Source organism: Dendronephthya gigantea, unplaced genomic scaffold (genome assembly GCF_004324835.1).
Source record: "Dendronephthya gigantea isolate DGI-Jeju-01 unplaced genomic scaffold, DenGig_1.0 000010F, whole genome shotgun sequence".
NCBI classification, from domain to species: domain Eukaryota; kingdom Metazoa; phylum Cnidaria; class Anthozoa; order Malacalcyonacea; family Nephtheidae; genus Dendronephthya; species Dendronephthya gigantea.
The window spans coordinates 841,868-856,510 of NW_021163020.1; the positions used below are offsets into that span (position 1 = coordinate 841,868).

At 36.6% G+C, this 14,643-nt stretch overlaps 2 protein-coding genes across 7 annotated transcripts in view; one reads left to right on the plus strand and one right to left on the minus strand.

Moving 5' to 3' along the window:
* Positions 1-14,643, minus strand: part of LOC114517993 — a 34,563-nt gene that overhangs the window by 16,718 nt on the left and 3,202 nt on the right. The window contains exon 2 of one of the 4 annotated variants that reach the window (XM_028537860.1): positions 3,837-3,967. The exons of 2 other annotated variants lie outside the window; for them this stretch is intronic. The gene's annotated coding sequence lies outside the window, so the exon portion shown is untranslated. Of the gene's footprint in view, positions 1-809; positions 898-3,836; positions 3,968-14,643 lie in introns of those variants that run through there. One more of the 4 variants, XM_028537858.1, reaches the window with a different exon arrangement.
* LOC114517996 (tumor necrosis factor receptor superfamily member 16-like) lies at positions 614-13,126 on the plus strand. Of its 3 annotated transcripts, none has more exons than XM_028537865.1 (5): positions 614-786; positions 6,819-6,873; positions 11,615-12,037; positions 12,324-12,498; positions 12,745-13,126. In XM_028537865.1, the coding sequence occupies exons 2-5, from the start codon at positions 6,823-6,825 to the stop codon at positions 12,999-13,001; spliced, it is 906 nt and encodes a 301-aa protein (XP_028393666.1). In that variant the 5' UTR covers positions 614-786; positions 6,819-6,822; the 3' UTR covers positions 13,002-13,126. The 3 variants fall into 3 exon arrangements, with proteins under 3 accessions (XP_028393666.1, XP_028393665.1, XP_028393664.1); XM_028537864.1 differs by lacking the exon at positions 614-786 and adding an exon at positions 847-1,076 and having other exon boundaries at positions 12,745-13,125; XM_028537863.1 differs by lacking the exon at positions 614-786 and adding an exon at positions 1,173-1,373.

Genomic DNA, 14,643 nt, shown 5'->3' on the forward strand with positions numbered 1-14,643 from the left:
CATTATATCCTATAACAAATCGTTATCGATAATTTTTCAATCCCCTCCCCTCCCATGCAGATTAAGCTTCCTTCCGCAAGCCTTGGACCTCCCATTTAATGATTCGGCAAAGCGTTTGATTAGCCGCGTGTAGATTTCGTTGAAAGATGGGAATTTCAGAAATTTCGGTCGTTTGTTCTGCTGTGTAAATAGCGATCAATTCAAACTGTTCAAATGGTACACACGCCAACCGTATATTCTATGAATTTTGGTGTAATATCGATGAATTCAAATATCATTTGTCACACGCAGAAATGTGTCCTATTTTAATACTATATAAGCCATACTTTTTGAAGTATATTAAAAGTTAGGTTTGCAAATTTATGAGCCATGCGAACAAGAAGTATTTTTAGAGGAAATCCTGTTTGTTTCCCGCTCATTTTGAGCACAAGTTGATTATGATCCTGTCTGTAAGAACAGCAATTTGTAGCGTATAGGCTTACAGATATATCTAAGCTGTTATCACCACCTGTCAAGTGCCTTTAATTACAGGTACTATATTACTATGTCAATGTAATTTTAGACCGTGTTTGTTCCATTAAAGAATCATTACTTGTTTAGGTAAAGCGATATTTTTATTAACTTCTCGTACGTTAATCCTGCAAGCACTAACGATAAGCTGGAATGTTTGCTGCGTATGGTGTTTGAAAATTAAGCATTTTCAAAGGCTTTCTAGAGAGCATGCTGGTTTCAACCGGTCACACCGGTGTGAGGATACACAACTTGGAAAATAGCTGGTTAAACAAGGTATTTCAGCTATCTTGTGTTACCTTATACCCCTTCGGCTATCCTAGTATTAAGATTTAATCAAACTTGAACAGGCTTTGACATGTCCGAACATGCCCGGACTTTTCCCATCGTAGACATGACCTTCTCATATTAAAACAATCTTTATCTATCACATTTTTGGCGCTCATGTCTGTTACAAAGTCTGTGAACTTTTGGATGATTTTGATGGTCCCTCGACGAAAGATTTGCCACGAACCGTTTATACAATATGAATCCACGTAACGCCTTTGGGGACATCTCTTAAAACGGTACTCGTATATATTAGATCTGTGTTGTATTTTTTTACTGGTACACTTGTGCGCGTATGATACTCAGAATTGTAAACACGCCAAAGGAAAGGTTGCGCTGCCCCGTCAGGTGTACCAAGTGTGTCGTAACTCTCCAGTGCTGCAGTTGCAACGGCTTTTAATAAACGGATAAATTTGTTTGCGTCGCTTTCAACTCGATGTTTCGTGAAATACAATCCGACTTTTATTGTTGTCATGGACTGGACAGCTTGTGTTGTTTCCCGATGCGTTTTAAACGTGCTTTATGATGAAAAACAAGTAAGGACTGTGTTATTTTACGAATATCATGTTATGACAGGTTTTAAAACGAATGAAAACGTGTTGCAGCATGTAATATAGAATGCTTCTAGCTGCGACTTGTTGTACTAAAGCGTTTCAGTACATGCAACATGCATGCGTACGCACTTATTTGAAAAATGCAAGTCGCAAATTCATTTCGTATCGAATTAGAGAACTGTCTGGTTTTTGGATACCAATGATTAGAATACAGAAAAAAAACACGTAGAGAATTCGTTGGAAAAGTGTTGCGAAGACGGCTGGGGCTAATGCATCAGCATCATGCATAACTTTACATCTTTAGGAGGACGCTGTCTGAGTATATCCTAAAACAACAGGGAGTCCAGGATAACAAAATATCTTTGCACGAAAGTGGCATCTATATTTGTCTTCTAGGACATGAAACTTTCTGTGCGTAATATATATTGACCTTAGTGTGTGATGTGGGAGGGAAGGAGGCGTAGAACTGACCGCGTATAACCGCCATCGCACTAAACAAAATCTTTATTTACCGAAGCTCTTTTATTTGAGATTAAAACCCACGAATTTATGTAAACTTGTATATGCATGATTACGTTTGCAATTAGCATCAAATTTTCAAATCATGCGACTTTTTAATATACTTCAAGTAGAACTAGTTGAGTATGCCTATATTGGTCCGGATTATGGGCGATTAATAAAGTTTTCAGATACATGTGTACGTTTTAAAATTATTTCTATGTAACTTCAGGAACTACACCTTAGTCCTTGCATATAAAAGTACTTAACTTCAAAAACCTCACATGTTTAAATGTTCGTATATAGAATTTCAGAGAATGCATGCATAGATCTTTATAGTTCTTTGCAGTTACTACGGCAGGTAACAGGAATTTGTGAAAAGGTTAAATGTTAGTGAAAGCTGCATAAATGAGGTTTAAAGTGTACTCAGCCGAGAAAAAGTTTTCCGTATGAGCAATATATATCGTTAAACTACGAGGTTCTCAAGACGTAAACAATACAGTGGAAGCTCTGCTTATAGTGTTGGCTAGTAAATTTACGTTAATATTTCTCGTCTAAAATTAGCAGCAGATTACATGGAAACAAACCTTTGCATTACAAGGAGCTAATTTTAAACGCTCTTTTCTATAAAATACTGTTAAGTGTTTACTAAACTGGCAGACAAAGTCATCAGCCTTTAACAGAAATGGGTGGCCACACACGACCGGAGCACTGAAGTAATTTATCAACATTTCTTTCAATCAAAGTTTGACATTTTTGACATGAGTCAGGATATCTCTTGATTTGTTCTCGAGAAGATGAAGTGTACTGAATATTGTCAACTCAATATGGTCGAGATAAACTCAGCTCTTCAGAAATTACGTCACCGATATTCTCAGTTTTCGCTGGGTAAACTTTTTTTATAGCCTAATTTAGAAAACCATGAGCTCACGAGTTAGTTGTACGATCCACGATCAGTCAGCCTAATTCGGAGGTAACATGTCCTCCAGAATAATTTACCGATTTAAAAGAGGTAATTTTCTGAATCTTTGAACAGAATTGTCATGTCGTAATACATAGACACAGGCGAATGGCTAAAATTCAACCCAGAGTTAACGCTGATCCGGGCTGCGAAAATTGACCTGAGGCCAGGTAGGCCAATATACTGATGACGTACAATTTGCACGGATGCTTTGATTAACTGATTTGCATAGAGTGCGCAAGGATGCGTTGAATGACTGATTTTGATAGAGTGCGCAAGCACAAATATTTTTTATCTTAGAAAGGCGTCTAATCACCACATGCATTATTGAAATATAGCAAAGAACTGATGGTTAACATAATTTAGACTACCTTTTACATTGGTTGGCCACTTTCCACCGTTATACAAACACACTACCTTGTACCAGTTTAGTTCGACACGCGCCTTTCAAAATGATATACTATCCAGTCCTATATATCCTATATTTATTTCCACCAAGGCTTACATATGGCTCCAGGCCATTATATACCGCCTACATACTTCAGATTATTGGCCAGTATACTGTTCAAGATCTTCGTCGTTCATCTCCATACAAATTGTACCGGATAAACCATCAGAAGAATCTAATCTGATTTAAACCTTTCCGGCTCTTTAAAGTGCCCAATTTTCAACATGCGAATCTCGCATTTTTCAGAAATAGTGTAAATCTCAGGCAACTGAATACACGAGTTTATATATAGATAAAAAATTAGATACCTCAAATAATATTCATTGTGATATTTAGCTGATAATGTTAAGATGAAGTGCAAACGCTCACGTATATAAGCCACGCTTTTGAAGTACCCAAATAATATAAATTTTTGTCGGTTATTGTTTGGGGTAAATTGCAATAATCATTGAATTTGTTTATAGTACCTAGTTTCCTGCATGTTTGTCTAAGTATTCGTCATTATTCAGAAAAATGTAGCCGACTTTAATTCACATACCTCGCATCTTCTTTGAAATCGCGACAGCACGAAGTTATTTTAAACTTAATCTGCAGTGGCACTTATCAGATCTCCAGAGTCCAGATGAGAGTCGATGAAATTATTTAGCAAGGTTTGTGATTTTTCTCTGCCTGCATTTATACAAAAGAAGATTGCAATTGAATTCTATAGTTCATAGCTTTATTTAATGATTTCTGATCAGTAATATTTGTTAAATTTATGATTAATCGCCTTGAGCAGGATTTTCTCGTGCATCTTCGGGCCCTATCAAATCAGCTTCGAGCTATCTGAGTTTTACTCAGTTTAAGTTTACCGAACATTTCCGTGTTATGCAGTAAAGACTACGACAGAGACACCTGGTCTAAAACACGGTTGTAGGCTTGTAGCGCGTAACTACACTCAACCAACTTTATTTTGATGTTGGATTTACTAAATTTACCCATACACTTAATACTGAGGTGTAAGATTACATACAGCAAATGGTCATTAATCACCCGACGTGAAGCCCCCCAGGATGTTACAATCTCGATGAACAACTACGGAGCCATTCAAGATACTGATAGGCCAAACAGATTACCGAAGAACTGTAGACTATGGCGCCTCTTTTGTAAAATTAGAATGAATATTGTGCATAATCCCTTATTGACATGGGAAAATTATTGTACGTATGCAAACATCCTGTAGGCAAAATTTAATTATAAATTTTATCATCAATGATCGATGTGACAAACGCCGACAATGTCAATCTTCAGAAGGTATTTTACGTATGTCGAATTCTACCTCTTGCCCCAAAGCTCTTGATATGAGAAATATAATATCCCTGAGAAAATCAGTTTGAGAGATGTTTTGCATACTGGAATACAACTTGGAACAATGTAGTGTAAATGTATGATGAACTACGTATTCAAAATAGGGAGTAAAATTTTCGATTCTTATCCGTTGTAGTATTGACTCAGTTAGATAAGTTTACTGAAGTATTCATACTTGAAGAACTTTATCTGAAGCGATTAGAAAAATGGCCAAATGCTTCAATTTTTTCAGTGAAGACAGATTGGCCGAAGAAAATTTAGTTTCTCCTATTTAATGAAGATACTTAAGTCATGCATGTATTTAAAAGCTAGCGTTGCAGACATTAGAGCACTGCATATATATTGTGCACTGTTTCAATCAACTTCTGAAGGGCTTATGTTAACCAGAAGATATAATACAACATGCAAAACAACTTTAACGTATTGGAAAGCTGTCTTTTCTATCACGCGAGTTAAAATGATCGAGCGCCTTCAAAAGCGAAAATATAAGTATTAAAGAAAAGTATAAGTATATCTAGATCAATATATATTTTTTTCTTAAACGCCAAACAGCCCGCCTTCAAGACATCATTAACATTAAAGAGACGATGGAATTCGTGGCATCCTAATTCTTTTTAATTTTTTTTCAGAAATTTTAATTGGCTAATTAATTGTATATCAGGATTCTTTACTGTTAATACTAGTCAGAGCTTCAGTTTGTTGTAATATGAAACAAGCAGCTTCATCGATATTCATAGTCGAATTTTTTACTTCTTTATTGTTTTGATGGCTTATCTATGTCTTAAACATAATTTTTATACATTTCAGTAAAATTACATCGCCGAATAAATACATTAGGTTATATAATATATATCTATTTATAGCAACTCGCTTCTAATAATCATGTTTCATCATTTCATGAACACTGCATGCATGCTATAGACGACTTACGTAAAAATAATTGTAGTGAGTGTAGGCACTGTAGCTATATTAGAATGAGTGGATTCCATGTTGACATTTTTTTGAGCAGAGTAGCATTGATTTGCTGTCATAATTGGCTATAAATATGATGTAAAACCTGAGTCAACTGGATGTTATTTTACCAAATAACCATGATGCTTCTCAGAATTCAAATATGCATACTTTTACTATGGGGAAGGATGCTTTGAATAACCCTAGACAAAGAGCATTTGAAAAGAATAGATTAAATTTCCCTCCCTCCCCTCGAAAGAGTCAAATTTTTCTGAGGAAATTTCCTTAGAAGTGAGAACGCTGCAAATAACCCATATAGGAAGATATTTAAAACGATACTGAGATGGCATGTGTGCATGAGTGGACGAATCAACGAGTATATATAACCAAAAACTTGAAAATGGTTTCAGCAAAGTTAAAATAGCTAAGTGTATTATTGCTGTCATTTTATATATTTTGCAAAACCTAGGACACCTGACATTTCATAAACTTAAGCGCAATATATTATGCCTCATGAGGGGAAGCGAACTTTCTCTCATCTTCACTTGATACGAAGGATCCGTAAATCGCGATCCAATCTAAACCACTGTATACTATCTGTTATTGAGAACTGATAGGAACGAGCAATTTCCGACTCCCACTCGATGACTCGAATATAATACATATTTAACAAAAGCGTTGGCAATCTATATCTCTAAATATAGTTCCTTTACACTGAATATGATTGACACGCGTTTTTCGAGAGAAGCATGCAACCCGCTCGTTTTCAAACGAGAAGTAGCGAATTAGAATCAAACGCGACTCTGTAAAACGCGCGTCGAACCGTGAAAACAAATGATCTCGCAGGGGATTCCTTGGTATACATACAAGCGTGATTGGGAGCTTAAGTGATGTTAACATGTGTTGACTATGCAATGTACGTAATCATGACTATATTGATAGAGTCGAATCGTGATATCCCTTGAAGAAAGCATGTTATTCTCAACACGTAATATTGGATTCGAGAAGTATTCCTGAAGTGTCGCTGCCCAAACACGTTTCAGAAATCTAATTGGTTTTGTAAGTGTTGGCAGTGTCCAAGGTGACCAATCACAACGCGAAGAGCTTGCGTAGTTGACATTCCTCTGACCTGCGGACTTCTAATTCCTGTTTCTCGATAGTGTGATACAGCTTAGTTCATACATATGGTGTATTGATCATTCTTAAATTCTACCCATGTTAGGCTTATGGAGTTACGTCGATGGATTGAAGTCCTCTGTATTGTCTCAGCATTACAGGTATGTTGACAAACACCACGTATACACTATTCACGATGTTTTATACGCAGCTATTCGTACGAATCTGTCAAATTTGATAAAATAACATTCGTTTGAATATCTGAAACCTGAAGATGAGAATCGCACGCAGTTGATAAACTCAATATCGCGGAAATCCTGTGTATTATAGCAATTTAATAGCATTGCATTTGAAGAGGGCGGCATTGCTTCAAAGACTGTTTAAATTGCGTTGTCTCAAAGTTAATTTTTGAATCGTACAGGTTAAACACATCGATTTAAGTACCGTATTTTTGTACTCTGAAGAAAAGTGAATGGTCTGTGTGATAGAAAAGGCATTGAGTCAATAATACGTGTGATCGCTCTATAGAACCCTTCAAAGGTTTGTCGATGCTTAAAAATTTTGCAGTCAACCTGTTAGCTTGTGACCTCTTCGACCTGGCTTTTAGAAATAACAACTTTGGACACGTATTAGCGAGATGAGCTTAACGCTCTTGTGAAGATCTTTGCTACACAGTGCTGTTTCAAGGCTCTGACAGCGAGCTAACCACATGCATACTGGCCTTGTACCACACCTCTGTGATTTAATACTGTTTCTGCGTGCGTCCCCAACGATTAAATACTAATCGAACAGAATCAACTAGTGGCTTATAGACGTGGTACACATGTTGGGTACCATTAGTTTATAACAGTTCTACCTTCCTCGCAGGGAATAAGAGAGATTTCTTACAATGATGATGCTAGCTTCGGCACAATGTGTTATTCTAAGCTCGTATTCCAAGGCAAAATCTTTTTCAATTTCATGAAGAAGGTGTATTACAATAAAAAGAGTAGATAGTGTTGTGTTTATTTGTATAAGGATTTCCCACCAGCTGCGATAAATCTTTGTAGATTGTTTCACGATTGTTCGTCACCCATATGTTTCCGATTCGTTTTTTAACAATACTTTAAATACGAAAACCAAGTGGTTATTTCAATGATTTTGTATAAAATAAAAAATAATAGAAATCGTTGAGTTGACAATCAGGACAATAGAAAATGCATTTAACGATGTTATCGGTCAGTACATGTTTCAGAGTAATTGAATTATTTCAATGCAAAATCCCTGATTTTAATCCTATCCATTCAACTCAAATACACCGCATGATTACGATCCAATAATTCATAAACAGTAGCGACTGTTTACCTCAGCTCTTGAAGTGTTTTCATAGTTGTCTGTGATTTTGCAGACATTGTTTCCCGAATCAATCCATCTTAAACGACGGATAAAGCGACTGATAAGTCAAAATTAAATGATACTCTTATAGCTTTTCATGCAGAAGAACTAACTTGGATACTATTCAGTAAATATATCGTTGTAAACATCATTGTTCTCTAAAACTTCAGAAACTTCTTTTGGTTGTTCCTTAAATCTATGACGGGCTCTGATTTTGGCAGAAACCCTGCAATTATACATCATCAGACATTTTGCTGGAATGCACGCATTTGGGCACATCGAAAGGTTTTAGTAAAAAATTGAACATTAAACTATTCCATTCCAGGCAGACATGGGGGAGGACACAGCGTACGATACAATTCCACCTTATCTGCGTATTTTTTTATAACGACCTTGTACGACCCACGCGGAAAGTTTAACTTTAAAAGGACGAAGGTTAAACCGTTGATTAAAGAAGTTCAAACACTAAAATGTCATGCAGGCAAAACAAGTTTGCAAGGTTTACCAAATATCGTGTTCTGTTTAAGACTCTGCAGTACACAATTCAAAACATATATGTACACAACATGACCGTCAACATACATTTAGTGACATTTATGACAACATTATATTCCCATCTTTATAATTTGCGCTCCTATTGAAAGATTTGCGCTCTGTAGGAAACCTTCGCTTACAGTCGGCAAACTTGCGTTACATGCAGCAGAGAATGCAAATAGATACCTAACATTTAATTATTTTCGTGAAGACAAAACCACCCTAGCCCGACCTCAGACGCCATTGAAGGCCTCAACTTGGCTGTGGTTATATCTGGAGTTAGTTTAGGATAAGCATTTCGAATAGTTCGTTGCTAAAGTGAAAATATTTAGAGAAGATCTTAAGGTGTTGGAAACTTAGCAATTTGAGAAACAGAATTTTTAATGCCGGGAAGAGAGAGATAACATCACAGGTCACTTTGAAAAGTATAACATATTCTTATCAGCAATGCGGATTTTTCGGGTCAAAACGTGCTAAGCTCCTTTGAACAAATTGTTCGCTAATTATAGAGCTTAAATATTTGCATTGTGTAGAACACACTGGTCTTCCTCTCTTGTGTTCGTCTTCAAATGCTAGCATGCATGTTCTTTGAAAACGTCTTAAATGTCGTTATTTCATGGCAAAATTATGATTTCATGGCCTAACCATATTCCTAGGACAACTTACTAGCGATGTATGAACCATTCCTATGTTGACATTGCCTGTTGACTATCCTCGTTAATCATATTTCCTTTGAACGCATGGTTGGTCACTTTGTGGTCGGGCACAATCAATCTTTCAAGTACATAATGCATGTTTTCCTTTCATTTCTATTGCCTTTGTCATGACTTGCTGCGAGTTATTTACATATGCTGTAAAATTTAGAATATTTGCCTGAAAAGACCGTTTAAAACTGTTAGCCACGTTCGTGATATTTTGTCCACATGCAGCTTATGAATCTTTTTAAGCTGGTCTCCAAAATTCCCCGACAAAACATTGCTAGGTTTCCTGCAAGTTTAGCTTAACGTTGCTGCATACAGCCAAACAGTTTTACGTTAATGGGGAAGCGAAAACGTTGCTATAAATTAGGATTATCGATCTATAAATAGCTCAACAAATTTACATGCACTTGATTATCCGTTAAAATGTGAAATGTTTACAAACATGCGGTTCAAAAGTCAGTTTCATTTCTGCAGAATGTTATTCAAGGAATGTTCTCCACGCAAAGCTTGCATATAATTTTATATACGGATTATCGCAAACAAGTTTAGAAGGAAGAAGAAGATATAGGGAACCATCAACTATAAAGAACAAGCAGATTAGTGCGACCTTAATCTTTGTGAAAATTTATTATCCAAAGCTTAAGAACTGTAAAAAAAATGCTGGTTTTATCAACCTATTATTGACCTATTGAATATCCATATATCAGTCCTGGGAATGACTTTGTATAGAATTGCGACTCAAAGAATGTTTACAATAACTCTGCCCTAGCTCTCACGCATGCATACACGCATACACATACACATGCATACCTTTCTTTCAAAGTCAGACCACAAACGTGAACTTATTATGCGAGTACTATATACTAAAATGAAGCATAAAATTGTAATTTGCCTCACTAAGAACAAAATTAATGCAAATGACTGCATTATAGTCGGCCGGTCTTGAACTAAAGGTTGCCTTTATGTACGTCATAAGCCTTGCCTTGTTTTATGTCTCTTTAAGTGGTCAGTTTGCCGCCACAAAGAGATTATTTTGGACTGCCAATTTTGTCTGCTAATAAAAATAACCTTTTCTATGGGTCATTCATGTATTTGCGTTTTGGGCGTGCATACCGATGCCTATCTCTCTCTATTATCAGGTTGCATGCACTTTTCTGTGAGCATATTTTAAAATTCCTCTGGTTTCGCAATATGTCGACATTTCTTTGTCACTCTTCTTTTGTAAGATAGTTGCGTGCAGTTAAAAAGCTTTGACCCTTTTTCAAATTTGTACACTAGCCGAGTGCTAATTTCTGCGAGGTTATAGGACGTCATGTGAACCTTATGAAGTTTTAGGAAAATAGAAAGCGAATAGTTATACAGGAAATTTGGGGAAAAAATATAGTGTAGAATACATCAGTTGACCTAATGCATCGTATATATGGTCAATTTATAGGCCATTGAACACACTTAGGGCTGGAGCAGTGAAGGTTGAAGTTTGTTATATTTTAATGTGGATATTGCGAAATAGTTCGATTCGTTTATATTCGTTTGAAGGAAAGAATAAATCGTTTGAATTATCCTTGCAGCTTAGTTGGCAAAGCGATTGTTTCACTAGCGAATTGACCAAATTCATGATTTCAAGGCACCAGAAGTCTTGGAAGATATCTCTGACATGCATTTCTAAAATGGTTACATTCACTTCCAGTCTACAAGTTGAGCATGATGGATGACCGTGTTTATATAAAATATCTAATGAACAAACAGTGTTAAACAAGCGTTGCTTAGTAATCTCATATTCTAACGCAGTTCTCTCCCTCGGGTCTACGAGGCGGGCTACTAGACAAGTAGGCTCTTGATTAATTATGACCATGCAACTTTCAAAAGATTTTTCTGACAATAATTGAAATCATGTCACAGAGAATAGGAAATAATCATCTATCAATCTGCCCTTCTCAGCTGGCTCTTATAGTTATCTGCTACATGTTTCATCTCCGTAAATCACAGCGTAAAGCGCATGACTCATGTGTGTGTACGTTTTAATCAGTATTTTAGTAAAAAATATCAACCTAGTAACCGATGTTTCATAGTTTTAGCCTTCAAAAATCGCTGGATATCGTGATATATAGCGCATTCATTTTTGACTACTTTTCATCCATATTATTTAACCCGAATTCACGACGTTATTTAATCACGTAATTCACTACAAATATGAGTCTCAAAACCGGATACTAAAGATGATATGCCTAATTTTCGACAACTCTTTCCATTACCCTTGTTTATTTATTTATTTACTGACCATCGTTTTATTTAGGACTTTCTGGATTTCCGTGTGTATTCGTTGCATTGTCCAAACTCTTATTATTCGACCGATCATGGAGGAAAGGAAAGATGTTGCTTAAAATGCGAAGCTGGAGAAAGAGTGGAACGACATTGTCTGGTTGGACAGAACGACACCACAAAATGCAAGGCTTGTGAAACAGGAACTTATCAAGAGGCACCAAATGGTGAAATGAGTTGTCGCAAATGTGCCAAACAAGAAAAACAATACAGGAAGCTTTTAACACCATGCACAAAGCTCACTAATATGGAATATGGTGATTGTTATGAAGGATATTACCACGATATTTTACTCGATACTTGTAAAGAATGCAAGAAGTGTGCGAAAGGTTATGGAGTTATAAGGGAATGTAATAAAGATTCCAATACCTTATGTGATGAAGAAAAATGTGGTATGGTAAGTGGACAGCAGATGATTATGACTAGAAAACTTTCTAAAACGAAAGCACGAAGCATTTTAGTAATTCTTGTGCATTGAATAAACTGAATAGATTTTCAGCTCATTAGATCAATATACCCGAGCATAACCCTTTTTCACGGGCGTCTGTGCACATTTTATGGAGCGTTCAATATCAGTAAAGCCTGTGAAGGCTGTAAAGGGATCAGAGGTCAAATTAGGGCGGCTCCATCACCGTCCGTGTCAAGCGTATCAGTGCAGTAAAATACAAAGTTATCTCTTGTAGGGCACATACAGTGATGAGGAGAGTCTGACGCAAAAATGCACAAAATGCACAGCGTGTATAAACGGTGAAGAAATGTACAAAGAATGCACGCCATATGGAAACTATGAATGCCGGCCTAAGATCACTGCAACGCCGACTGAAACAACAAGCAAAAGCACGATCTTTCATATAACAGGTAAGCTTTCCATACCAAAACTTTGAACTTTTCCTTTCCTCCTACATTTCACGGCCGGTATTTTAAAAATACACCACTTGGTGAGATTGTGATATATTGACTATGGTAACTATGGTTACGTTGGAGAACGTGTTTTGCTACTGAATCATATTAAATGAACTGTCGATTCCTGTTAGTCGCATACAAATACACCTGAAGAATACTAACATTAGTAACATAGTCTATATTTCTTTCCAAAATTCTCAGCTATGACCACTCCAAAGCCTCCTTTACCAACACATGCTAGTCGTGAGAAAGATCAAAGCTGGGTGATGCCATTCTTTATAGCAGCAATGGTTATCGTTCTCATTCTTTCTCTGGCGTTGATTATTGGAGTTACAATATGGTGTCACATACAGTCCAAGAACAGACAACATAATGTCATCGTCCAGGCCGAGGATCCTCAGCTTGTTCAGAGATTGACAAAACTTATGGAAGAGGAAGAATCCGTTTGCAGTATGTGAAGTAATTTGTTCTAAGAGAATAAAATTTTTCTCTTTCTTCTGATCGATGACATGTATTGGACGAAACAACGAGTTAGGAACTGTATCTAACGAGATTAGACCATTGACAATTTACCATCTGGCCACTTTCCTGAAATACATACCACCTTCCCTGAATCTCTGATTCCAAGTGAAAGATTAGAGAGGAACATTTAGTGAAAATACTATAAGACTCTATCACTGACATCGTCTATTCCCTTATGACTTTTCGCAACCAATTTCAGATCCTAGGATGTATCATTATTATTTGTAATTCTTCTGCATTGTTTCAAAAAATGTGTTTTTTCTTCACAATGTAGTACCAACCGACGAAGATCGCTATCATTTCCTCGACGTTCCAAACAAAAAGCCAGGAATACAAGAGAACGGTTTATTGTTACGGGATGTTTCTCATAACATTATCGAAGAACTTGCGAACTATTTGAATCCAATAAGTCCGCCGAGTAATTGGCGCAAAGTCGCAAGCATGATGGATTTTCCTTGGAACGTTATTAATAATCTAGCTCTGTGTCCAACCACGGCCACCCAGCAACTGCTGCAACGCTGGGGCACGAAGCGGGATTCAACTGTGTATAAACTGTATCTCATATTAAAAGACATTGGCCGCGATGACGCGGCTGGAGTTCTTGAAAGACTGCTTGTTCAGCCGGTACCAAGTTGTCCCAAATCGATATAGCACAGTGGGCGAAAGATTGTGTGGTGAAAACACCGTGAGAACGCATCTTTTTAAACGTGCGTGTTATCTCTCCTAGCGTGCACACCAGTAACGTGCCGATGAAGTGCGCGCAGTTGCGCAAAACCATCAGTATGGAAACGACACCGTAACACGTTTCTCTATGGTAATTAGCATTATTTGCGGCACAATATAACCGCGTGCGGTGTACTCGCGGGATGTAGATTTGCAAGGTGTATAATAGTTACATCTGAAAGAAATCATAGTATAAACAATATATATATCCAATGCTACGACTGAAGCGATTCTTAATTGAAACGCGGTAGCTTATATTGCGTATATCAAAGAACGATTCCAAATCGTAGAAAGTGTTCTGAGTGAAAGATTCCTGGAAATCCACGCGTGGTACTGCGACCAAAATTTGCAACATTTCGAATCATGTATATTCCCTATTTGATGTTAATTCTTTTGACGTTGCAGGCGTAATATTGAACGTGTGTCAAGATAAATTGAACATTCCTACCTCTTTTTTATTAACAATCTGATGAATAGGCATCATATGCACTTCATAAACTAATTAGATTCTAAATTGCATTAGTTTTAGTATATTGAGCATCGTCTTAATACAGTAATTGCTAATTGCGAACCTAAATCTCTTGGAAGAGAACAATAGATACTGTATTATATGCAAGTACAAGTAATTTTGTGCAGAAAAACGGTGCTACTCAAGCCATAACGCTATTTCAGTTCGAAAACGACAGTTAGTTAAACCAGTAAATTTGAGAAGTGAACGCTAATTTTAAACACATGAAAATGTAGATACGATAAAGAGATTGATCCGAGCATTTGATTACCAGACTGGATTGAAAAGTGAAATTTTTGCAGTATAATCAATATTGTTTTGAACCGGTTTTAAAGAAATAATCAACA

Coding starts and splice junctions, on each gene's coding strand:
- LOC114517996 (XM_028537863.1), top strand. Junction 6,874..11,614: donor GTATTGTCTCAGCATTACAG/GTATGTTGACAA, acceptor CGTTTTATTTAG/GACTTTCTGGATTTCCGTGT. Junction 12,038..12,323: donor ATGAAGAAAAATGTGGTATG/GTAAGTGGACAG, acceptor TATCTCTTGTAG/GGCACATACAGTGATGAGGA.